This window comes from Somniosus microcephalus, chromosome 5, assembly GCF_052327205.1.
Source record: "Somniosus microcephalus isolate GS21.2 chromosome 5, FLI_Smic_1.0, whole genome shotgun sequence".
Taxonomy (NCBI): domain Eukaryota; kingdom Metazoa; phylum Chordata; class Chondrichthyes; order Squaliformes; family Somniosidae; genus Somniosus; species Somniosus microcephalus.
Genome location: NC_140991.1, coordinates 180576136 through 180601733, shown reverse-complemented (window position 1 = coordinate 180601733; position 25598 = coordinate 180576136). Strand labels below are relative to the sequence as shown.

Here is a 25598-nt window from a genome sequence, read left to right as displayed (position 1 = left end):
GGTTTGGATATCACAGGGGGGTCAGGCATCGGGGGGGGGTGGTGTCTGATGTTACTGGGGGTTTGGATATCACAGGGGGGTCGGACATCGGGGGGGTGGTGTCTGATGTTACTGGGGGTTTGGATATCACAGGGGGGTCGGACATCGGGGGGGGAGGTGGTGTCTGACGTTACTGGGGGTTTGGATATCACAGGGGGGTCGGACATCGGGCGGGGAGGTGGTGTCTGATGTTACTGGGGGTTTGGATATCACAGGGGGGTCAGACATCGGGGGGGTGGTGTCTGATGTTACTGGGGGTTTGGATATCACAGGGGGGTCGGACATCGGGGGGGGAGGTGGTGTCTGATGTTACTGGGGGTTTGGATATCACAGGGGGGTCAGACATCGGGGGGGGTGGTGTCTGATGTTACTGGGGGTTTGGATATCACAGGGGGGTCGGACATCGGGGGGGGTGGTGTCTGATGTTACTGGGGGTTTGGATATCACAGGGGGGTCAGACATCGGGGGGGGTGGTGGTGTCTGATGTTACTGGGGGTTTGGATATCACAGGGGGGTCAGACATCGGGGGGGGAGGTGGTGTCTGATGTTACTGGGGGTTTGGATATCACAGGGGGGTCGGACATCGGGGGGGGTGGTGTCTGATGTTACTGGGGGTTTGGATATCACAGGGGGGTCGGACATCGGTGGGGGAGGTGGTGTCTGATGTTACTGGGGGTTTGGATATCACAGGGGGGTCGGACATCGGCGGGGGAGGTGGTGTCTGATGTTACTGGGGGTTTGGATATCACAGGGGGGTCGGACATCGGGGGGGTGGTTGGTGTCTGACGTTACTGGGGGTTTGGATATCACAGGGGGGTCGGACATCGGCGGGGGTGGTGGTGTCTGATGTTACTGGGGGTTCGGATATCACAGGGGGGTCAGACATCGGGGGGGTGGTTGGTGTCTGACGTTACTGGGGGTTTGGATATCACAGGGGGGTCGGACATCGGCGGGGTGGTGGTGTCTGATGTTACTGGGGGTTTGGATATCACAGGGGGGTCGGACATCGGCGGGGTTGGTGTCTGATGTTACTGGGGGTTTGGATATCACAGGGGGGTCGGACATCGGGGGGGAGGTGGTGTCTGACGTTACTGGGGGTTTAGATATCACAGGGGGGTCGGACATCACGGGGGAGATATGGACCTCGCGGGGGATTGGGAGGTCGGCCAATCATGGCGGTCCGATCGCGCAGAGCTAACTTTTTTGGGGTGGGGGGAAAACATTCCTGCTCCTTCTGGCCCATAAGCAGTGCATTGATCCGGCCCTTCTTGCCTCCTTTTACCTGCTGGGAACCGGAACTGCACACAGTCCTCAAGTGTGGTCTAACCAACGTTTTATATAAATTTAACATTGCCTCCCTGTTTTTGCATTCTATTCCTCTAGAAATGAACCCCAGTACTTTGATTGCACTCTTTATGGTCTCACTTTTAGTGATTTATGTATCTGTTTTCCTGGATCTCCTTGCTCCTCTACTCCATTTAGTTTCTTGCTTTCCAAGGAATAAGTGGCCTCCTTGTTCAACATACCAAAATGAACCACCCCACACTTTGCTATATTGAATTTCATTTGCCATTTAAGCCATCCAATCTGCAAGCCTGTTTGTCTTCCCATATTTTGGTACATTCCTCTATATTATTAGCAGTGGGACGGCCTGTGCTCAATCCCGGGCAAATGCCTTAAATAGGGGTTAGAATATGAGAATTAGGAGCAGGAATAGGCCATACAGCCCCTCGAGCCTGCTCCACCATTTAATAAGATCATGGCTGATCTTCGACCTCAGCTCCACTTTCCCGCCCGATCTCCATATCCCTTGATTCCCCTAGAGTCCAAAAATCTTTCTATCTCGGCCTTGAATATACTCAACGACTGAGCATCCACAGCCCTTTGGGGTAGAGAATCCCAAAGATTCACAACCCTCTGAGTGAAGAAATTCTTCCTCATCTCGGTCTTAAATGGCCTACCCCTTATCCTGAGACTATGCCCCCCTAGTTCTAGACACTCCAGCCAGGGGAAACAACCACTCAGCATCTACCCTGTCAATCCCTTCAGAATCTTGTATGTTTCAATGAGATCACCTCTCATTTTCCTAAACTCCAGCGAGTATAGGCCCAGTCTACTCAATTTATTAGGCCTCTTGAATATGTTAGTTAGGAGCCTAACACCTGTTGAGGTGTCTCTCTACTAAATTAGTCACCGATGAGCAAAGCAGGCGTCGGGCCTGCCCGGTTCAGGACTCTTCAGCGGCCCACGTGGCCACCAACTAAATGTCAGTTTATATTTAACTTTAAAAAAAAGCCATTCTGTGGTGCCAGGAGCAGAAGTAATGCTCCTTCCCCTCCCCTCCACCCGAGTCCACAGTACTAGTGATCACACTTTGGCGAGTCAGGTTGCCTAAAATTCAATCCTGAAGAAGGACGAGTAGCCTATGGAGGCGTGACAGGCCCTGGCAGCTCGCACGGAATACTTAGATGAGGACGAGGCCCAATTTCGAGCCAGCCTGGGGCCTCTCTGTTAAAGCATGAGCTGCTCATGCAGTGCCGAGTCTAAGCCCATAAACTGGCCAGACTCATTTTTACCCCCATGTGTACCACATCCACTGCATTGCCCTTGTCTGCTTTTTCTGTTAGTTCAAAGAATTTAAGATTGTTTAAGAATCATAGAAATTTGTGACACAGAAGGAGGCCATTCGGCCCATCGGGTCTGTGCCGACTGAAAAATAGCAATCCAGCCTAATCCCACTTCCCAGCTCTTGGTCCGTAGCCCTGTAGGTTACAGCACTTCAAGTGAATATCCAAGTAATTTTTAAACGTGGTGAGTTCAGGCAGTGAGTTCCAGACCCCCCACCACCCTCTGGGTGAAAAAAGATTCTCCTCAACTCTCCTCTAACCCTTCAACCAATTACTTTAAATCTATGCCCCCTAGTTATTGTCATTTCTGCTAAGGCATGACCTTTTTAGAAATCCATGCTGACTATTTTCTATTGTATTCTCCGTCTGTAGATGTTTTGTTTGTGGGGGGTGGCAGGTGTGGCGCGTGCGGGCGCCCAGTCAGTTATGCCCCTGACTGTTTGTGAGCAGTTCGAATCGCTCCCACGCCCCTGGGTTCTAGACACCAGACTTAGGTACAGGCGGCGATACAGAAAACTCGAGTAGACAGGTAGTTTGGATGTAAGAAAACCAAAATGTTATTAAAACAGAAATTAAAACAGTCTTATGAGAAGTTACTTGTATAAAAATACAGGCAAATACAAAATAGCTATACTTATACAGGGAATGGGGAACACACGGCACATCGAGGGAAAACAAATTATATTAACAATCGTCTTATCCTTATCCCACCCCCTATACCTAACTAGATTAAGCTATGAGGGGCCAGAATTCATGCTCACCAATCCAAAATGAAACCAACTGTTTACGAGTGCAGGTTTTGAGGTTTGGTTCTCTGTCCTCTTAGGTACCCCGCCGCCACGTGGTCTTCAGGGGCGCGGTGCTGGAGCTGCTGCTGTGACACACCTTCTTCCCCTCCGCTGCCGTCGTCGTCTCGTCGCGATGGGTTCTTCTCTTCTTCTCCCTCGGGCGGTCGTCGGCGGCAACGTTGTGCCTATAGGGCAGCTGGCAGTTTTTACTGCCTAGATTTTCCTACCCAAGCGTCAAAACGCCAGTATATTCGTCGTGGCGTGGACACCTGCATTTTCGCAGTGTTCAACAAGATGTTCATCTCACCAAGCGCCAGCTTATAACTAGATGCTTGGCCTCATCAATACGGTTTTCACTGCCCTGCTCTGCTCTTATCGAGTTGTTACCGTCTTCTTCGTCTCCTTTCGTCTCATCTCGTTCAGTATACAAGTCCTGACCTGCCTACTCACTTTCGTCTCGCCCCCTTTTGCGGCCTGGGCGTCCTGGATGGCTATGGACTCGGGTCTCATTCCCCTTCCCCGCGATGGGTATGGTGTAATTGGTTGCTGAAAACTCTGCTACGGGGAGCGAGGAGAGAACCCGCCACGAGGCCAGGGCATGAGTACGAGCGGCGGCAGCCCAAAAGGCCAGAGCCATGAGAGCAGGGACAAGGGCAAGAGCAAGAGAGAGATTGCTACCCAGGGCCTGCAGTTATACTCCTTACGAAGCCCCTTATCTGCGCGCCAAATCAGGTTAGTTCATTGTTCCAATTTTGGCGGGCTGGTTTAAATGATTGTAGCAATCTAAATTAACTGTTTTTAGATGGCCATTTATCGCACCTAATGGCCTGATGTCCGAGCTGTATTGTTATTAATGCATTCTAATCGGCCTGTCCAGCCTTGATGGCTCCCATAAGCTGTTTCCGATTATTTATGCAGACAACTTGATGGCCTCAAGTATAGGCCTAATTGGTTTTGATCTGTCTACGATCTGGCTCAATGCATATTCAATGTTTGCTGTCGGCTTTTTAAATACAAAGGCCTAGAAATTGGGTATAGCCCCACTTGGGGCGATAGAATTGGTGCTGCGCAAAGTTTAGCACCAGGCGCAATTTAGCGCCATCTAGCGCGATATTGGGTTGCAGCGCCCCTGAAGGTGATTGCGGCGCTAAATCAGGCGTTACACGGGACTCTTAAGGCACTAACCCAGCGGCGCAACCCAATTTCGCCGCGGCGGGGCGCAGCACAGGTGCTGTCAATAATCACTGTCCCCGAGACACACTGGCGCCAGCCAGCTCTTAAAGGGGTGGGTCATCAGCCACGGGCACAGAGGATAGCCCTTGTCCCCGAGAAGCCAGCCTCCTGGGTGAGTCGGGGCCTCGAAAAGGTCTGTTCCAGAAGTCTTGCGCAGGATGAAGGCGTCGTGGCTGCTGCCTGGGAACTGCGCATTCACTGCGAGGATCAGCTGTCGGTGGTCACAGACCAGCTGCACATTCAAGGAATGGAACCCATTGCAGTTGCGGAACTCCTCCGGATTGAATACAGCCGCCCGCAAAGCCACGTGCGTGCAGTCAATGGCACCTGCACCATGGGGAAGTCCGCTATTGCAGCAAAGCCCTCTGCGTGCTCCCGCTGCTTGTCTGGGGTCATTGTGAGGGAGATGTACTGTTGCCTCCTTTAAAACAAGGCATCAGTCACTTGACGGATGCAGCAATGCACCGCAAACTGCGAGATGTTGGCTATGTCCCCAGATGCAGCGTGAAAAGAGCCGCTCGCGTAGAAGTTCAGGGCAACAGTCATCTTCACAGCCACCGACAGAGATGTCCTGCACCTTATCTGAGGCTGCAGATCTGTCCGAAGCAGGTGGCACAGCTCAGTCACCACCTCCTTTCTAAATCGCAGCCTTCTGACACACTGCTCCTCCGACATGTTCATGTAGGAAAACTGCTGTCGGAAAACCCTGCCAGCGTAAGGTCTGGTGTGGCGACGTCTGTTGGCCCTCCTCCATCTGGCCATGCCCGCCCCCCTGTCCCTGCGTCTCAGTGCCCTTTCCAGATGATTCAGCAGCAGGACGTTCCCCTCCAATGCAGCCCCCATAATAAGTGCGCTCAGGAAGTTTTCCCATTGTAAATGCTCACCAACAGCAAGGCGATGGTCAGAAGGCTGAAGTTCCTCTGCCTGCGCGGGCTCAGTGGTCAAAAGTTCTCTGTGTGCAGCTCAGCAACTCTTTGTAACTCTCGAAGAAGTTGTGCTCCAGAAATGGCTGCCGCTTTTAAACCACACCAGTCCCCTTTAAATAACGCCCCCCCAGGCCGAGAGCGACTGGGTAAGGTCCAGGTAAGCTGTCACTATTAGCGCCAGGCGCTACGGAGGGGGGCACCACTGAATTTCCGGTCCGGGGTGCCCAAAAGGCGTTGCACACTCAAATGACATCATAATCTGCCTGCGCCCATGAGCGGGCGCTAAGATTTTGCGCCGGCGCTAAATGCATGCTCAATATGGGGCGAGGCGCTAGGCTCCCTGCGCCCTGCTGGAAATTAGCTAGCACCCCACTTCGCGGCCTCTTTAGGCGTTAATCGGTGGCGCTACCAATCAAATTTCTCCCCCAAAGTCCTTTTTCACAGAAACTGCATTTTAGGTTTCGAGTTCCCCAAAAGCTGCTTGTGCTGCCACAGAGTCCAAGCTTTTAAAATCTTGCAGGCTTTTGGTCACGAGGTGCGGACGCCATCTTTGGGTACCCTTTTTAAAATGTCCATGCAGGGTCCCTTTTTTTTATTAATAACCTTGGGGGAAATGTGGGAATTTTGCTAATCTTACATGTTATCTGATCTTTGAGCAAAGATTCTAGTATCTTTTCTATCATTGACGTTAAGTTAACGGGGGGTGGGGGGGGCTATTTTGGCTAAAGGGTGAAAACAGGCGCTAAATGGGTGCTGTGCTAATAAGACACGCCTGTTTGAAAGTCTGGAGTTAGCACACAATATTGGTCCTAATTGCTGATTACCGTAATTTGGACATGCCTGCAGGGGGGAAAGACGCCATCTCACCCTCCTGCCCTTCTGTCCCTCTCTCCTGCAGCAGCTGGTGCTGTTCTGCCTGGCCTCATATCTTTCTCCCATTCCTCGTCCAGACCAAGGGGGACCCCGAGCAAGATGCACTCCCTTTGTCCTGGTGACTCCTATAAGGCGTCCAATAAGGTGGAGTAGCACAGCAGTTACTCTCTTTAGGTGAAGTCCTCAGTGAATTTGTGGAATAAATGTTGCTCGAGTGTTGGTGAAATCTTGTCAAAATATCCCATAAAGTCTCCCAATGTGTTTCAGAGGTCCTCTTCACAGCTCCAGCAGCAATGACCATGAAATGGTGAGTATCCCTTTAGGTAGGGCTTGAAATCCACATCAACGCCTTGTTTACTCCCAAACAGCTGATCACTTTTAGGAGAGGTCATTAGGACAAGTGCTAGACACCAAAATGCCATGTAGACTCCTTAATGAGCGCTAACGGGCATTTTAAGTGGCAATCAGCCCCTTAATGAGCCACGGGGCGGCTATTCCTGGTGCGCGCTTCAAATCCTTCACCAAGATGGTGTCTTGCGCTAACCATGGGCTAAACCACGTTTCAGCTCAAGACCCCATCTTGGCAACCTCAGTGGATGCTTAGCGCCTGAATGCAATGCCGAAAATTGCTCCACTGCTCTATAGAGGTATTGCTACTGATCAGATTTTAGTTTACATAGAATGAACTGGAAATACCATTGATGTAGCAGTTAAAATTGTTGTTTCACACCAGTAAGGGTAACAGTCCTGAGTTCCCACAGTGGCTTAAGCATAATCTGATGCACAAAAAGCCTTTTTGAGATTTGTTCGTTTCCATTTGAGCCATTAGATGGAATTCTTGAGGCTATGTAACAGCGGATTCTACACTTTTAACACAAGCTGCCTTCTGTTCACTTGGCGCTGTCAGATAGTCATGGAGAGTTCATGACTCTTTTCTTTGTCACTGTCATTTGGTGCAGGGCTGGGGGGGTGGCCGTGGTTAAGCGGCTGTAATAGATAAGAGATTAAATCAAATACAAGTAAACTGGAAACAGTATTTGAAAGGAATAGTTGCTCTTGTGTCTCTTAAGCTGTTTGTCTAATTGGGGGGAAAAAAGGCATTTGTGCAAAAAAAGAGGCATTATTTACTGCTTTTTTGACTGTCTACAACCTTTTAATTTGATTTGTTCACCAGATGTGGGCATTACTGGCAAGGTCAGCATTTATTGCCCATCCCTAATTGCCTTTGATGAGCCACCTTCTTGAACCACTGCAGTCCGTGTGGTGAAGGTACTCCCATAGTGCTCTTAGGGAGGGAGTTCCAGGATTTTTACCCAGCGACGATGAAAGAACGACGATATATTTCCTAGTCAGGATTGTAAGATTTGCAAAATTTCTACATTTCCCCAAAGGTTATTAATAAGAAAAGGGACCCTGCATGGACATTTTAATGAAAAAGGGTACCCAAAATGGCGTCCGCGCCTCGTGGCAGAAAGCCTGTGAGATTTTAAAACTTGGACTCTGCGACGCAGGCAGCTTGTGGAGAAATCGAAACGGAAGCTGCAGTTTCTGTGAAGAGAGACTTTGTATTTGTAAAACCAAACATAACTTTGAATTATGTATTAGATCAAATTGGAGACAAATCTAAACCCAGTTAGGCCTATAGTTAGGGCCATCAAGCAGTTTGCATATATAATCGGCAACAGATTAAGGAAGCCATCGAGGCTGGACAGGCCCATCAAGGTGCATTCATGACAAAACAAGTCAATTATCGGGCCGGTAGATGCGATTACCGGCCATCTAAAAACAGTTAGAGTAGATTGCCACCGTTATTTAAAATAGCCCGCCAAAATTAAGACAAAGAACTAACCTGATTTGGCGCGCAGATAAGGGCCATCCAAAGAAGTATAATTGTAGGCCCACCGGCAACCTTCTCGCGCTCTGCTCTCAGCCTTGCTCTGGCTCCAGCCCCTCGCCCTCGTGGCTGCTGCTCTTTCCCTGTCCCGCGCTTACCCCCTGGCCTTTGCCCGTGCCTTTTCCCCACTCCATCCGGACTGGCCCAGGCACTGCATTGGGCGGACACGGATAATTCAGGCCAGGCGAGGCGGGACGCGACGAGGCGAGGGGGAGACGAAGTGAAGACAATGGAGAAGACGAACTGAGGAAGCTGACTGAAGACAGGCTTCGAATCATCGGGCCTTCAGCCTCAGCTGACCTGCGACTATCTTCATGCAAACTCAAACTGTCGGCCGAGGAAGAGAAACCGCCATCCCTGCAAGGTAAAGTACCCAAGCAGAGGCTTTAACTTTGGGGTACTTGTACCTGGACAACGCCCTTGCAGCACCCGGAGACCACGTGATGACGACAGGCTCCAGAGAGCACCAAGTGCGAACCCCGAACCCCACCGCTGTTTCGAGTTCAGCAGACCCCTTTTGATTGGTGAGCACGAAGTTCTGACCCCTCATAGCTTAATCTAGTTAGGTATAGGAGGTGGGATAAGGATAAGGGGATTGTTAAGATAGTTGTTTTCCCTCGATGTGCCGTGTGTTCCCCATTCCCTATATAAGTATAGTTATTCTTTTGTATTTTGCCTGTAGAAGTGTACACTAGTAACTTTTCATAAGATTGTATTAATTTCCTCTTCAATAGTTCACATCCAACCACCTGTCTACTCGAGTCTTCTCTGTACCGCTGCCTTGTACCTAAGTCCGGTGTCTAGAATCCAGGGGCGTGGGAGCGATTCGAACTGCTCATAAACAGTCAGAGGCATAACTGACTGGGCGCACGCGCCACCCTACAGCCACCCCCTATAGGATGGTGTGTGACTTGGAGATGATGGTGTTCCCATGCACCTGCTGCCCTTAACCTACTTGGTGGTAGAGATCGCAGGTTTGAGAGGTGCTGCCTAAGAAGCCTTGGTGAGTTGCTGCAGTGCATCTTGTAGATGGTACACACTGCAGCCACGGTACGCCAGTGGTGGAGGGAGTGAATGTTTAAGGTGGTGGATGGGGTGCCAATCAGGCAGTCTGCTTTGTCCTGGATGGTGTTGAGCTAAAATGAGTGCTGTTGGAGCTGAACTCATCCAGGCAAGTAGAGAGTATTCATCACACTCCTGACTTGTGCCTTGTAGATGGTGGAAAGACTTTGGGGAGTCAGGAGATAAGACACTCGCTGCAGAATACCCAGCCTTTGACATGCTCTTGTAGCCATGGTATTTATGTGGCTGGTCCAGTTAAGTTTCTGGTCAATGGTGACTCCCAGGATGTTGATGGTGCAGGATTTGGCAATGGTAATGCTATTGAATGCCATGGGGCAGTGGTTAGACTCTCTCTTGTTGGAGATAGTCATTGCCTGGCACTTGTGTGGTGCAAATGTTACTTGCCATTTATCAGCACAAGCTTCAATGCCATCCAGGTCTTGCTGCATGCGGGCACAGACTGCTCCATTATCTGAGGAGTTGCGAATGGAACTGAACACTGTGCGATCATCAGCGAACATCCCCACTTCTGACCATATGATGGAGGGACGGTCATTGATGAAGCCCTGAGGAACTCCTGCAGCGATGTCCTAGGGCTGAGATGATTGGCCTCCAACAACCACAACCATCTTCCTTTGTGCTAGCTATGACTCCAGCCAGTGGAGAGTTTACCCCCAGATTCCTGTTGACTTCAACTTTACTAGGGCTTCTTGATGCCACACTAGGTCAAATGCTGCCTTAATGTCAAGGGCAGTCACTCTCACCTCACCTCTGGAATTCAGCCATGTTTGAACCAAGGCTGTAATGAAGCCTAGAGCCGAGTGGTCCTGGCAGAACCCAAACTGAGCATCGGTGAGCAGGTTATTGGTGAGTAAGTGCCGCATGATAGCACTGTCAACGACACCTTCCATCACTGCTGATGATTGAGAGTAGACTGATGGGGCGGTAATTGGCTAGATTGGATTTGTCCTGCTTTTTGTGGACAGGACATACTTGGGCAGTTTTTCACATTGTCGGGTAGCTGCCAGTGTTGTAGCTGTAACGGAACAGCTTGGCTAAAGGCACGGCTAGTTCTGGAGCACAACAGCCGGGATGTTGTCAGGGCCCATAACCTTTGCTGTATCCAATGCGCTCAGCCATTCTTGATATCACGTGAAGTGACTTGAATTGGCTGAAGACTGGCTTCTATGATGGTGGGGACCTCAAAAGGAGGCTGAGATTGATCATCCACTTGGCACTTCTGACTGAAGATGGTTGCAAATGCTTCAGCCTTGTCTTTTGCACTTGCATGCTGGGCTCTACCATCGTTGAGGATGGGGATGTTCATGGAGCCTTCTCCTCCCATTAGTTGTCCACCACCATTTACAACTGGCTGTGGCAGGACTGCAGAGCTTTGATCTAATCCGTTGCTCGTGGGATCACTTAGCTCTGTCTATAGCATGCTGTTTCCGCTGTTTAGCATGTATGTAGTCCTGTGTTGCAGCTTTCCCAGGTAGGCACCTCATTTTTAGGTATGCTTGGTGCTGCTCCTGCATGCTCTCCTACACTCCTCATTGAACCAGGGTTGGTCCCCTGGCTTGAGGATAATGGTAGAGTGAAGGATATGCTGGACCATGAGGTTACAGATTGTGGTGAAATACAATTCTGCTGCTGCTGATGGCCTCATGGATGCCCAGTTTTGAGCTGCTAGATCTGTTCTGAATCTATCCCATTTTGCACTGTGGTAGTGTCACATAACACGATGGAGAGTGTCCTCAGTGTGAAGACGGGACTTTGTCTCCACGAGGACTGTGCGGTGGTCACTGCTACCAATACTATCATGGACAGATGCATCTGTGACAGGTAGATCGGTGAGGACAACGTCAAGTAGGTTTTTCCCTCATGTTGATTCTCTCACCACCTGCCGCAGGCCCAGTGTGACAACTATGTCCTTCAGGACTTGGCCAGCTCGGTCAGTCGCGGTGCTACCAAGCCTCTCTTGGTGATGGACATTGACGTCCCCCACCTAGAGTACATTCTGTGCCCTTGCTATCCTCAGTGCTTCTTCCAAGTGGTGTTCAACATGGACGAGTACTGATTCATCAGCTGAGCGAGGGCGGTAGGTGGTAATCAGAAGGAGGTTTACTTGCCCATGTTTGACCTGATGCCATGAGATTTCATGGGGTCCGGAGTCAATGTTGAGGATTCCCAGGACCACTCCTTCCCGACTGTATACCACTGTGCCACCACTTCTGGTGGATCTGTCCTGTCAGTGGGACAGGACATACCCAGGGATGGTGATGGAGTCTGGGACATTGGCTGAAAGGTATGATTATGTCAGGCTGTTGCTTGACTAGTCTGTGGGACAGCTCTCCCAATTATGGCAGAAGTGCCCAGATGTTAGTGAGGAGGACTTTGCAAGGTTGACTGGGCTGGGTGTGCTTTTGACGTGTCCGAAGCCTATGCCGGATTTTAGCGAACCAGAGGGGTTTTATGACAATCAATGTTCACCATTATTGATACTAGCGTTTTATTCCAGATTTATTTAATTAACTGAATTTAAATTCCACAGCTGCCGTGGTAGGATTATGAACTCACGTCTCTGGATCTTTAGTCCAGGCCTCTGGATCACTAGTCCAGTAACATAACCACTATGCTACTGTCCCCTGATGGAAGAAGTCATCAATAGTGCTCTCAAGCAAAACCAAATCAGTTCCAAACTATTCCCTGACTCTCAGTGCAGGTTTTGTCAGAACCTTCTCGCAGCTTTGATCCAGACATGGAAGTGAGAGTAACTGCCCTTGACTTTAAGGCAGCATTTAGGTGATTATGGCACCAAGGAGCCTTAGCAAAACTGGTCAATACGGGTCAACTGGAAAACGCTTCAATGGCTAGAGTCATAACGTGATGCAAAGCAAGGTGGTTGTGGTTATCGGAGACAAATCATCAAAGCCGCAGGATGTAATTGCAGGAGTTTTTAAGGGAAGTGTCCTCAGCCCAACCATCTTCAGCTGCTTCATCAATAACCTTCACTCTGTTATAAGGTCAGGAGTGGAGCTGTTCTCTGATGATTCCACAGTGTTCAGCTCCATTCACAACTCCTCTGATAATGAAGCTGCCCATGCTAACTTACAGCAGGACCTGGACAACTTCCAGACTTGGGCTCTCAAGTGGCAGGTAACGTTCACACCACACATTGCCAGGTAATGACCATTGAAAGCCCCACCATTTCCTCTTGATCTTCAATCACCGAGTCTTCCACCATCAATATTTTGGGGTCACCACTGACCAGAAGCTGAACTGGACTGGATTGGACCAGCCATATCAACACCCATGGCTATAAGAGCAGGGAAGAGACTGGGTACTCTGCGATAAGTGCCTCACCTCATCCCTCAAAGCCTCCTCATCTAAAGTGCTCAAGTCCGGAGTGTGATGGAATATTCTCCACTCACCTGGATTAGTGCTACCACAACACCCAAAAGACTCCATTCAAGACAGAGCAGTTTGCTTGATTGGTGCCCCTGTTGTTGGACTCAAATTCCACCACCAGTATGTATGAGCTGCAGGATGTATCGCAGCAACTCAACAAGGTTACTTTTACAGCACCTCCCTTCCCTATGACCTCTACCACCAAGAAAGACAAGTACAGCAATGTTGTAGGAACATCATCAAATCCAAGTTCCCCTACGTTGTCACACATGCTTGTGACTCAGACATACATTGCCAGTCATTCATCATCACTGGATTAATATCCTGGAACGTCCTAGCTAACATCAATGTGGAAGCAGCATTGCCACAATGACTGCAGCGGTTCAAAGAGGAGGCCTACCACCATCTTCTCAGTGTAACTGGGGATGGGCAATAAATGCAGTCTTACCAGTGTCGCCCACATCCTGAGAATAAATTATTATTTTTTTTTAGTGAAAATAAGTTCATGGATACAATTTTTTATTGTATTATTTTCCTGATTCTTGAAGTACTAGATGTTTATTTTTTCTTACTTCCGTCACCTTTCTGCCTCTTAATTAGTTTGTCAATCCAATTTCAAATGTACATTCAACCCTTCAGCGATTTGTCAGATGATCCTAATGGTGATTAACAGCTTCTGGAATAGTCAGTCACTTGTGCTGCTTTCTTTCTCTTTGGGTTCTCCTGTGCGTAAAATATTCATGTTGGGTGCCTTAACTTGCGACCGTTACAATAAATTATTTGCTCCATGTAAAAGTTGCACTTGCATCCATTTTCAATATATCCATTAGAAATATACAATATGCAATAATATATTGAAATGTCCAAAAGAGTTCATTCGACATATTTAGTGCACATCAATGTGGGCAAAATTTATCAGTACTAGTGTATGATGTTCAGTATGATACTTTCCAAAAATTGCAAAAAATATGACTTCACTCAAATGACTTTTGTCTGTTGGTGCAGTTTAAGGCCTGGTTGAGTGTGAATTATAATGCAAAGAAAGAAATACCAAGTTTGTTTACAGCACCTTTCACAACCTCAGAATCATAGAAATTTACAGCACAGAAGGAGGCCATTCGGCCCATCATGTCTGTGATTATCCCAAAGCAATGAAATATTGTCACTGTTGTAATGTAGGGAAATGAAGCAGCAATATGCTCGCAGCAAAGTCCAAAAGGCAGCACCTCTGACACTGTAGCACCCACTCAGATAATGTAGTCAAGCCTCTGGAGTGGAAGTCGAACCTGTAACCTTTGGACTCAGAGACAAGAGTGCTACCACTGAGGCAAGGCTGACACCAGGCCTGGTGTTGTTTGAAATATGCAGTGTTACTTAAATTAATTAGATTTGCTCCCTCAGTAATTACCTCAATTGACATTTTTAACCTACAGGCATAAAATATTTTCAGCTGTGTTAAACCTATATCAAAGTATGCAAATTCACATTAATACCACCCAAATTCACATTAATACCACCCTAGATTGCCACTTTTCCCGTTGTGGTGAATCCACATAAAAACTAGAGAGTTGGAATATTGTCTCTTAATCTCCCACCTTTAAATCTGAATATATTTGTAAAGTAAATAGGGGGAAAAAATGGAACATCTTTATTTTGTGTTAAAAAACATTAATACAAAAATTAAAGAACATTTTTTGCATGCATGGATTATTAATTGGCATTTAGCTGTGAGTTGACAGCATTAACTGAAGGAAAAAATAAAAAGTCAGGTTTCTAAGTGAATATTGTATAACACAGCAATTTCTATTTCAGCTGATGAAGCTGCTCTGTTCAGCTCCTGGTGCAAATCCCTTGAGTCCAGTATTTGCTTCTTTTCCCATGTAACAGAATGATGAAGTGAACACAGTTCGAGTGAAAGAACGAGGCCAAGATGTACTCATCCTGAAAAAAGTGTCGTCATCTAGCCCAGCCCCCACAGCAGGGAGTGCCCAAAATGATTGGAGGTAAGTGGTTCACATACTCTGCAGAGCACTCTGCAGCCAGATGGATCATATCAGCTGGAGCCTAACAGTGGGAAAGAGCAAAACCCAACACTGATATTATGTAAGGTGCTGGCAGTTAGAAATAAAATAAGAGAAGAGAACAGTATGGGAAGTTCAATACTAAGAGTTTTTGATCCCTATATAGAAGACAAGAGGGTTTCCAAAATCTTTGAAGATAGTACTGGTGTGACCTTGCCTGCTTTTGATGTGCCTTATTTTAAATATATTGACGAGGATTCGGAGGATGAATGGAGCAATCCTTCACAATCCTCAGCAGAAGATGACTCAGTCGAATCTTCACTGTCTAACAGGTACATGGTGGTGGCTGGGACCCCCGAGAAGATTTTGGAGCATCTGCTCAATGATATACACCTGGAGGAAGGTGAATGCAAAGAGACAGGTAAGGGCTATATATAGTCTTACCATTGAATCAAATGGGTACATTTACATTATTATATTATTTAACATAGGTTCCATTAATCTGGGCCCTGTGCACAATGCTTGAAGTTCAATTTATCATTATTTTGATTTTTCTTTAAATAAATATTTTTGTTAATTGTTTAACTGAATATACTCTTTTTACAACTGCTGTACCACAAGGAATGTTAAATAGTTCTCTAGGATTTTACTGAAGTTTCTGAGGTTTTAACCCTTGTTACCATTCTGTAGTGTTGGAAGCAAATTTTTATACTATCGTTTGCAGAAAGCTAAATTCAGAGTAATGATTTTCTCAGTGTTAACTGACCCACTGTCTGTCAGCATTTCTCCCTTCCCATGATACAAATTGTAAATCCATAGCAAAATAAGTGAAAATGGTTCTGAATCATGCACTGTGCTCAGGATAGAAAGATCGAAAGGCTATCAATACTCTAACTGGTGACATAATGCATGAGGCAGGACGTTCAGGATTTCCTCGTGATCCGTTAAGAGGTAAACCATTGTTGTTATCTAACAATAATTACAGAGAGGAATGAAATGAGCTTTGCAAACCTAATGACAGCTTTAATACTGTTAGAGAGTAGAAGATCCCAAACTATAACTGACTTTTAAACTTCAACCCTAACCCTACAATCCTTTGGGTCAATTTCTGAAGGATGTTGTGTTCATGTCTTGTGTCTGGGTGCAATGTATACATCTCTGTGCGTAAAATAAACCAGGTTCAGAATTAAGGCAAACACAAGTCATTTATTACTATTGAATTTTAAATGGTGATGAATTTCATGCCAGAAAATAATCTGTAGATATAATGGTAGCCGCCTTATTAACCTCATTAAAACAAACACTTCCTTGAGCCAAGCTGTAGGTCCATTACATTTAGTGGAGGCACTTCAAACTGAAATATTACTTTTCTGGCTGCTACTAGCTTGTGCTAAAAGTTTGACATTGAATTCTAACATAGTAATCAAACCCATGGGATTCTATAGAATGTGCTGCACATCATTTTGAATTTTGACTGTGCCTTGCTCGGTTTAATTGGATAATGTTGGAAAATTTCCAAAATCCTGTATGCTTTTGAATAAACAATGTTGCATTTTTCAGCCCCGAAATTCCTGGAGAGGCCCCGGAGTAGGGCAGAGTGGAACTTCCATCCACCCATTGCCTACAACCCTGAATCCATCTGAAATCCTGGCAAGCGTCTCGTGTTACTTTTGCTGCCTCGGCAGGGTGTGGGAGGGATGTCACGGTGCCACTGTGTTACAGTGTTAGTGGGCCTGTGGGGCTCTAAGGCATTACAATTTTTTTTTTAATCCTTGGTTTGCTTCTTCTGCTATTGATTTATAGCGGCAAACACGACAGCATGACTTGGGGGGATAGCACAGAGTGCCGTGAGTATCAAAATTTACATTCATGTGGAATCCTTGTGGGCCAAGAGGAGCAGAAGTGCTCCCCTGAGCTCCTCAAGGTGTCCGTGGGCCTCCTCAGCCCATCCTTCCCTCTCCTTGCCAGCACTGGCATCTTCCTTTAAAACCCCTCCCCAGCACTAACTTTATGCCAGGAACCGTTCCTTTGCATCCCCTGAGTCCTTGGACTTCTCACTCAATTTCTGCTCCTGACCTCACTCCAGCCAGTTTCAGCTAGAAGGCAGTGCTGCTACATTGAAGTGAGGCCTGGGAGTTAAACTAGCCTGGGCCTCGTGCTGAACTCTCCGCGGGGGTTTCCCTCTGGCCCTCTTCCCTGCCCGCTCCTAACATGGCCTGAGTTATTGATCCCCATTTGTCAGCTCATAATTCAGTTCCACCATCCACCCCAAATGTTTGAAACAAAATTTGCTAACTTTGTCTTTGAGCAAAAAAAAGATAAGTTCTCCAGAGGAGCTGTCAGCAACAAACAGGTGAACATAAAGAACTGTTGATGTCCCCACTTTTTTATTAATTAAGATTTATATAAAATCACTACTAAATTCTGCTATTGGATTCAGTGAACTAGTTCTCCCCTCTGCTCTATTTTTTACTTTGGTTAAAAGTAGTGCAACTCAAATGTTCCATTCTTGACAGTGCATTCAACATAAATGGTTTTCTATATTTTGTCCCTGTTTTGTGCACTGTCATATTCAATATTATTCAATAATTTAGAACAATTTAAGTAAGTATATAATACAGCATAGGATGCTTAGCAAATAATCAGGTGAAGTATAGCGAAATCCAACTTTACTCCTGTAAGTCAATTTTGCAGTACTTATACCACCAAAACCCCATATGCTTCGAGCTGCCATGCCATGCTGCCAACCAACATTAGATCATGACAGTAAAGTCATCATTTTAAAAGAAAACTCACAAGTGACATTTCTTAAACAAATAATAACAAATACTAGGAAGAAAGTAAATGGTGTAACCCAATTTTGAAATTCAGATAGTGTTAATACATTGTGTACTGTGTCAACCAAACCACTCAACTGAAAAAAATCAGCCGATAACTCTCACCTAAGTATCTATTATAGCTATTCTGTTAACCCTTACCTAATTATTCTATTTTTTTCACTTCATTTCTCTACTTATACCAGGCCTTAATTTCCAAGAGCTTTTGCTGTGTTGTCAGTAATAAGGTGATATTTATGATCAGCAAGAACCATAGAAAAATATAGAGATGTTTCTTTTTTTCAGAGTGACATACATAAAATAGATTACATTTTGAAAACAAATTGAGTGATTGTGACTCCTATTGAGTGACACTTGCCTTTGGGGTCTTCAACAATCTATCGCAGCATTGTTTACTTCTGTTGTCTAGTGGCAATATCTGACTTATCCAGCATCAGATATTCTCTGTGTAATGTTATTGCTTGATTCTGTGTATTTTTGCCCAAGTAATTTTCATGATGACATGTGTACACATTATACATTATAATGTCACTAGCGCAATGCGCACGCATCCTGTGACCTGCCTGCCCTTTCAGTATCAGAACAGGTGAATGCATAACACAATCTCATTAGCAGAGTACACCATTTACAAAGTCAGACTGCATTTCTGAACCGTATTTCTGAATGACGTTTGTGCCTTCAGTGTATTTGTGTTAATTGATGGAGCAAGAACAGGCATAACTATTTTGCTGTTTCAATGTCATTACCAAGGACTGAAAGATTTCCACTCAGCTTAATATAAAAAAATAGATTTTTATAGGTTAGAGACATCTGAATTCTGTAGCTCCCAGTTTATGTGGTGAAAGCAAAATATATTGCCGTATAATTCAAGAACAACTTTATAACAACATTACAGTAGAAATAGTGCCTGTGATGATGGCTGTTAGTGCACACAGTTTGTTTAATATATTTATCCTGGACCGTGTGAATTCTAAGTTTCAAGTACTTGCACATGCCTTTGACACAAATAAAATGACAGGTTGAGAGAAAGGAAAGCGATAGGTGATCAATATATAAACAATAAAAAGATGCTGGCAATTTAATAGTCTAGGTTACAGACAGAAATTATGACATTTCTAAGTGGACTTGATTTTCTTTTATTCGGTTTTTCACACCTTCACATTTCCGCCACCCCTCCCCCCCTGTTGATTTGTAAATAAACTGGACTGTCATTTAGCTTAACTGATAGTCTCTTGCTTGTTTTCTTGAGGTTCAATAATGTTCAAAGTAAAATAAAAACTGATATTTACTGATTTCCCCCCCCCCCAATTTCTCCCAGCTTTTAAGGCTAAAAATAAACACTGAAAAGCACCCCCAAAAATGAGTTTTTAAATTTGTAATAAAGTCTGACTTTAACGGTCTTGTGTATAATGCCTTATTACATCTCTCAGGAATGTCCCAAAGTGCTGTACACACAATGAATGTTGTTATGTAGGCACTAACACATACCTAGATGCAAGACAGTGATACATCTCAGGGTTCCAATGAATTTGTAAGCTACTTTCATTGTTCTCTCCTAATTATGATCTAATTTGAACTTCTCTTTATGACCAAGCGATTTGCACGATATCCTAATTAGGAGAAGCAAAATTAATGCAGCATTCGAATACATCTGAATCTTTTGTATCCCTCTCCTGTTTGTGTTATCCTCTATATAACCCACCCTGGCTAGGTAGTATTCATACCTGTGTATGATCCCTTTATTTACATCTGTCTCCTATCCCTATATTTAACACACTCATTCCTATGTAGTATTGCTTTATGTCACATACTCCTTACTAGGTGCTGTTCCTCTATCCCTAGTTGCACTAATGGCCTCCTCCTTCCTCACATCATGTAGTGGGGTACTGGTGTCAAAAGTAGGCCAGGCTTAAAGGACATTAGTAAACCAATTGAGATTGCAGTTTTCACTGCTTTTTTCCCCTAGTGCCAGTTGAATTAAATTTTACCATCATGAGATTTGAACTCATAACCTCTGGAATGCTAGTCCTGCACCATAACTACTGCACCCCTATGTACACTACTGCAGTCTCAGCTTTCCTCTCCTGTCCTCTGCAAGCAGCTCACTTCCATTTACCTCCTTCCTAGCCATCCCAGATGAAAGTTATGGAAAATTGATGGGACAGCAACTGCCTTTAGACTTTCTGTTTATATTCAAAGTATCCAATTAGACAGTCAGATTTTAATTTCTGATTATTTGATTTGCTATCCCAATTAAATTATTGGATTTACTATCCCAATTAAATTATTGGATAAGTATCCCAATTAAATTATTGAATAAATTAAGGTGGAATTTTCACCTAATGATAATGAGCTGATGTTCTTTTTGAAATCCATTGAAAATTGTTAAATGCATAAGGTGGAAGCAGGTTTTATTACAATGTTTCTTAATATTTAACAAAAACAGCAAAATATAAAATCTTAATATGCTGTTAGCGTTGCCTATCTAACCTAATTATTATTTTCCAGAATACACTGGTATGTGTTTTAACTTGCTTGTAATACCGTGCAATGTTCAGAGGCATTGCAGGTTATTGCAGGAATAATCCAACAGCTCTGAATACCGAGTTCAAACTCTTCACTTAACTGCTAATACCTTAAGGCACAACCGGCATTCGTCCCATCAATCACTGAAGAACAACTGGGAGTTTGCCAGCACATTTCACACTCCATTCCGCAATACAGCACAGCAGTGAGCTGCACTGATTGTTAAATGTTAAGCTAAAATAATCACAAATCAATATGGGTTTGTGACATCTTTAGTTTAGCAGCTAAATGATTCTACTGGTAGAGATAACTGCTGTAAATCATAACAATACCTCATAGTCATGGTTTTATTTACTAAACTGCTTCTTTGCAGACCCAGTTCTAAAAGCATTAAATCTCTGCCACACATACAGCACTTCAGCCTTTGCACAATGCTCTGTAGAGTTTTCTGTCATTCTAAATTCAGAGCCTCTAACTATTGTACTGATACCTTCTAACCCAAGACAATCTCTTATATCTGTGGGCTACAGTTCTTTCAAAAGAAAAGCAGTGTGTACATAAATCGTGTAGCTTTTAATACTCACATTCATATTTCATCAATAGGCAAACATTCAGCTAAACTATTGTTCAGTCCAAAGGGAGCATCGCTGTGTTATTCTATCCTGACTTTTCCTCCCCAACTCACTTGAAGATGCTGACTCACTGTTATGGTTCAGTTCCATGATACCAGAGCCTTTTGGTGCCTTTCTCTAGCAGCCATTGTGTGAATCTAGACAGTGAGTGGCAGCAGGCTATTCAAACGTAGAGATCATCAGAGCCAAGCTCAATCCCGCTCATACCCATCATCCACACACTCACACTTTCTAGCTGGGGTTGCTGGATAACAATCAGGAGTGGAAACCCTGACTGATTTTTTTCCCCTCCTAGCCTAAGTGCTGGTGTTTTTTTTGGAATATTCTTTCACTGGTATGTTCTGGTCTTGCAGATACTGTCATTTCATTCTTGTTGAATATTATCCAGTTTTCATTCACAAACTGTTCCAGAGTTATGAAATGTACTTGCTTAAGCTGACAAAATGTAGATTTCATTCATTCAGAGCTAAACAGTGAAAGGATTAAAAATCTCCGTAAATACACCTCCCTTAAACAGTCACTGCAGATATTTGTTTTTTGGTAAATTGTAGCTGAAACATTTTTTCTAGACTACAAAATTATACAAACAATCTTCAACAAAAAGAAAGTGCAAAACATGCAGATTGCTTGTTTATATTGTACCAGACTGGATGCGTTACATTTATTAAAACCTGCAGTGTATGTGCCTTTAAGAGCCCCATGTGTACTGTAATGCCGGTAATGGCCACTCGGGCTATATAAGCCTGTATATTGTGTTGTATCAGTTAGTTCCCCTCCAGACTTTGTTTAGTAAACACCTATGAAACCAACTCCTGTCTTCAGTGTCTCTATCAACACACAGACACAACAGTGGCGACGAATTGGAAACAGGCTTACCTGCAATTCGGCAGCACCTCAAGGACATCGATTCCTCTGGCGTCCAAAGTTGAAGAAAAATCAAGAAAAAGAAGAAGCTGTGGTTTCACCAGCTAGCCAAGCTGGTGGCAGGTACTGCAATAATCCTTCCTGGGCGTCGGGCTGGGGCTCCAGCGGCTGGCTCTACAGCTAGGCCAAGCAGCGAAAGCGGAGGCAAGCAGTAACAGACGGGGAGGGAGCACTCGGGAGACGGCCGGCGCTGCAAGCAGGTCGGCGTTCAGACCTAGAGAGAGAGTCCGGCGGGAACGAGTCTCCAACTGTAAATAAATAAATAAAAAGAACGGAAACCGCGGGAAACAGCGTTGTCATCGGCAGCAGCGGCGGGGAAGCGCGGGAAGCGCCATTTTTTTTCTAGGATGCCTAAGTCTGGCAATATTGATGCTTTTGATAACAAGATAGAGGATTGGACCACATATGTGGAAAGAGTGGAGGTATATTGCACCGCAAAAGGAATAGAAGATGAAAAAAAAGCTTCAGTACTTCTAAATCTAATGGGCGCAAAGACATATAAGCTGTTACGAAACTTAATCACTCCAGCCGAACCAATGGACAAGAATTTTAAGGAGATTGTTGATACCCTACACTGCCAATTCGGGGCAGGACTGGCAGATTCTCTACAAGACAAATTCGTCTGCGGTCTCCTAAGTGAAGGAACACAAAAAAGGCTACTTTCTGAGAAAGATTTGACACTGGACAAGGCTTTCAGTGCAAGAGGAGCTGCAGAAATACAGCAAAAGCCACAGGACTTCGGCACCCATGAAATGACACGGGGTTTCGAGAGATGTTATCGCTGCGGCAGATCCACCCATGACCAGAGGGACTGCTGGTTCAAGGACAAAGCATGCAGGCAATGCAGAAAGATGGGACACATTACACGTGTATGCCAATCTGGAAACAAAAAATCCACTAACAGAAAAAAAATCAATAAGGAAAAGCACAGAAAGGTACAAATGATGACGTACAGCAGCTCCGAAGACCAGAAGAGCGATAACGACTCCGGAAACAAGAGACTAAGCTCTCTCAAATTACATAATGTAATTGCCAAAGAAGATTACCAGACCATTTGGGTTACCCTCACAATAGCAGGGTCCCCAGTTAAAATGGAGCTAGATACAGGATCAGCTCTGACCGTCATAAATCGACGGGATTACGAGCGGCTATTTCTGCATATACCTTTAAAAGACACATCCATTATCTTGAAAACATATACGGGGCAGAAAGTATACCCCAAAGGAAAAATAAGGGTGCCTGTTGTATACAACGGCAAGGAAATACAGAAGTTGTATTTATACGTTCTATAAGATGGTGGTCCACCGCTGTTGGGACGTGAATGGATCAGGAAAATACGTTTAGACTGGCACTCCATTCAGGCACTGACAGTGACCAGTAAGGAAAAAAATGATGATGACATCATACCTGAACGATTAAAAGACATCTTGGCCAACGCCAAGGAAGTGTTTCAAGAGAAACTAGGAACCTTGAAAGGCATCAGCGCCTCAATAAAAGTGGAAGATGGGGCAATTCCCAAGTTTTTTAAGGCAATTCGTCCAGCAGTTGAGGCAGAGCTGGAGAATTTGGAAAAGGCAGGCGTATTATCCAAAATAGATTGGAGCGAGTGGGCAACACCCATCGTCCCGGTCATGAAGAAAACGTTGAATAATGATAAATCTGAAGAACAGAGAAAAATTCGCATCTGTGGAGACTTCAAGGTGACTGTAAACCCGGTCCTTCACATGGTACAGTATCCTCTTCCGAGGATAGAAGATATTTTCGCCTCACTATCCGGAGGGAAACGTTTCACCAAAATTAACTTGGCACAGGCATATCTACAGATGGAGGTTGAAGAGGCCTCTAAAAAGTATCTCACGATAAATACACACAAAGGCCTATACCAGTACAATCGACTGGTTTTCGGAGTAGCATCCGCTCCAGCTATCTGGCAAAGAGCTATGGAGCAAGTCCTGCAAGGGATTCCGGGGACTCAATGCTACCTAGACGACATCCTTGTAACAGGAGAAAACGACAACGAGCACCTTACCAATTTGGAGCAGGTGCTCACTAGGCTGAGAGAACGGGGCCTACGAGCAAATCGCCCCAAGTGCGAATTTTTCCAGAATCAAATATCATATTGTGGCCACATAATTAACAAGGAAGGGTTGCATAAGTCACCTGAAAAAATTGAAGCGGTCATAAAAGCCCCAGCACCTGAAAATGTTTCACAATTAAGGTCGTTCCTGGGATTGATAAATTACTATCATAAATTTTTACCGAACTTATCAACTCTTCTACACCCTCTTAATGAACTGCTACAAACAGGAGTAATTTGGAAATGGAGCGAAGACTGTAAACGTGCCTTCCATAAATGCAAAGACTTAATCACGTCCAAAGAAGTTTTGGCTCATTACAACCCATCACTGCCAATCAGACTGGCGTGCGATGCATCCCCTTACGGCGTAGGAGCAGTATTATCGCATAAATTCCCTGGTGGCTCGGAACGGCCGATAGCTTTTGCGTCACGCTCATTGAACTCAGCTGAGCGTAACTATGCCCAAATCAACAGGGAAGCACTCAGCCTGGTATGGGGAGTGAAGAAATTCAACCATTACCTACACGGACAAAAATTTACATTGTTGACTGACCATCAACCCCTCATCTCCATATTCAACCCTAAAAAGGGTGTTCCCATTATGACAGCGCAAAGGCTACAGAGGTGGTCCCTTTTGCTAGGGGCACACCAATGCAACATAGAATACAAAGGATCAAAACAGCATGGGAATGCTGACGGGTTATCGCGCCTACCGTTGCCAACGGTAGAAGAAGCACCTACCGTAGACCCAGTGGAGATTTTCCACTCTACCATAGTCGAATGTCTACCAGTAACAAATTCTGCCATTGAAAGGGAAACTAGAAATGACCCGACTCTCTCACGAGTCTACGAGTGAAGGGATGGCCAGCACATGGCAAACCACTGTTGCCAGCATTCTTGCAAAGAAGAGAACAGCTGTCAGTGTGCCGAGGAACCTTGATGTGTGGATCCAGAGTGGTGATTCCACCCAAACTCCAGGATAAAGTTCTAAAGGAGCTTCACGAGGGGCATCTGGGTGGAGTGAAAATGAAGAACCTAGCCAGGGCGTTTGTATGGTGGCCAGGTATCGATGGAGACATCGAAGAAATGACCAAGAGCTGCCTAGGATGCCAGAAGGTCCAAACCACTCCACCCCAAGCCCCTCTACATCCATGGGAGTGGCCCTCATCTCCCTGGCAAAGGGTACACATCGACTTTGCTGGTCCATTTATGGACTCAATGTTCTTAATCGCGGTTGATGCACACTCCAAGTGGCCGGAGGTAATAAAGATGTCCTCCACCACCACGGAAAAAACCATCACAGTATTAAGGACCATATTTGCCAGGAATGGGCTGCCGGAACAGATCTGTTCTGATAATGGACCGCAATTTGTGTCCAAAGAATTCAGGAAGTTCTTAAAAAACAATGGGGTTAAGCACTACACGTCCGCCCCATACCATCCCGCCACCAATGGATTGGCTGAAAGGTTTGTCCAGACCTTCAAGAAGGCCATAAAGGCCATGGGTAATGAAGACATAAAACTTCAGCACAAGGTGGATAACTTCTTGTTCGCATACAGGAATGCTACACATATGGTTACAAACCAAACTCCTGCCATGATGTTCTTCAATAGAAGCCTAAGATGCCGGCTGGATTTGATCAAGCCCAACATCAGAAGGGACGTGGAGAACCAGCAATTTCAAGGCATGAATGAAAGGCCAACTGGAACCTTCCAGATAGGTCAACAAGTT

At 45.3% G+C, this 25598-nt stretch overlaps 1 protein-coding gene across 1 annotated transcript in view; it reads left to right on the top strand.

Moving 5' to 3' along the window:
* The first annotated feature begins 14562 nt into the window (after positions 1-14562).
* rapgef5a (Rap guanine nucleotide exchange factor (GEF) 5a) overlaps positions 14563-25598 on the top strand; it is a 109428-nt gene continuing 98392 nt past the window's right edge. The window contains exon 1 of the mRNA XM_085988454.1: positions 14563-15292. Within this exon, the coding sequence (XP_085844580.1) occupies positions 14998-15292 (295 nt within the window). The 5' untranslated portion in view covers positions 14563-14997. The remainder of the gene's footprint in view (positions 15293-25598) is intronic.